The sequence below is a fragment of the Chrysochloris asiatica genome, unplaced genomic scaffold (genome assembly GCF_000296735.1).
Source record: "Chrysochloris asiatica unplaced genomic scaffold, ChrAsi1.0 scaffold00154, whole genome shotgun sequence".
NCBI classification, from domain to species: Eukaryota; Metazoa; Chordata; class Mammalia; order Afrosoricida; family Chrysochloridae; genus Chrysochloris; species Chrysochloris asiatica.
Window position 1 is genome coordinate 1,459,578 of NW_006408672.1, and position 1,148 is coordinate 1,460,725.

At 45.0% G+C, this 1,148-nt stretch overlaps 1 protein-coding gene across 1 annotated transcript in view; it reads left to right on the forward strand.

The window, feature by feature from the left end:
* CBS (cystathionine-beta-synthase) overlaps positions 1-1,148 on the forward strand; it is a 42,680-nt gene that overhangs the window by 13,875 nt on the left and 27,657 nt on the right. Inside the window, exon 2 of the mRNA XM_006870846.1 lies at positions 438-544. Coding sequence (XP_006870908.1) covers positions 438-544 — 107 coding nt within the window. The remainder of the gene's footprint in view (positions 1-437; positions 545-1,148) is intronic.

Genomic DNA, 1,148 nt, shown 5'->3' on the forward strand with positions numbered 1-1,148 from the left:
CACTGTGCCGAAATTGTCAACCCAGGAAACTGACATTGGCACAATGCTGATAACTACAGACAGGACTAGGTTTTCATTGGTTTGGGGAGGGAGTTGTTTGTGTGTGTGTGTGTTGCTATGACATTTTATTTTGTTGTTGTTAAGTGCTGTCGAGTCGATTCCGACCCATAGCGACCCTGTATAGGGTTTCCAAGGCGCAGCTGGTGAGTTTGAACCACCGACCTTGCAGTTCAAAAGACTTAGCAGTCTGACACATTAGCCCACAGCGCCACACCAGGACTCTTTTATTTTAGGGACAGATTAATGTAATGACCCCCCAAATCTTCCATGAAAGCCACTTCTTTGACTTTTGATTTATTTAAAACAATGTGCTGAGACTGCCAAGGACAGTGCTGCTCTTTGCTTTAACTGAATAATAGTAGATTTTTCTGTTTTAGGTCAACCACCCCTCAAATTTTGCCAGATATCCTGAAGAAAATTGGGAATACCCCCATGGTCAGAATCAACAAGATTGGAAAGAACTTTGGCCTGAAGTGTGAGCTCTGTGAGTACCGTGGCTTTGGGGAGGGGTTTCCTCTGTCCATTCTCCAGAGTGGGCTGGGGATGCTGTCATAGGCCCATTAAATAACACCTTGCTGGAGTGCAGAGGCAGTGATAGGAGGATGGCGAGTTAGTGACTGAGATGGTTAGGGAGGAAGTGGTCTCCACACTGAGATCTGCACATAAAAAGCAGTCTGCGAAAAACCCAGGAAGAGTGTTCCAGGCAAACAACAAAAACAAAGATCAGAAAAGTAAGGCAGTGGGATCTCATTCAGCTCCTGCAATGGGAAAGCACCACAGATGCCAGGGACAGTGTTTGGGCAGAGTGCTTTCGTTGCAGACTTGCCTAAAGCAGCGTAGATATAGGGTGTTGGCATTTTGAGTTGCCTCGAGTTTGCTCTGCATCAGGTGACCCTATGTAGAGCGGAACGAAATATTGGCTAGTCCTGCACCATCTTCACGCATGATTGTTTGTCTGCTCAAGTTCATTGTTACAGATATTGTGTATTTTGAGTATGTGTCAAGCTAAGAGGCTCATTTTCTAGCATGATGTTTGTCTGAGGTCGAGTTTTCTAGAGAAGCAAAACCAGTGAAACATATATGTGTGT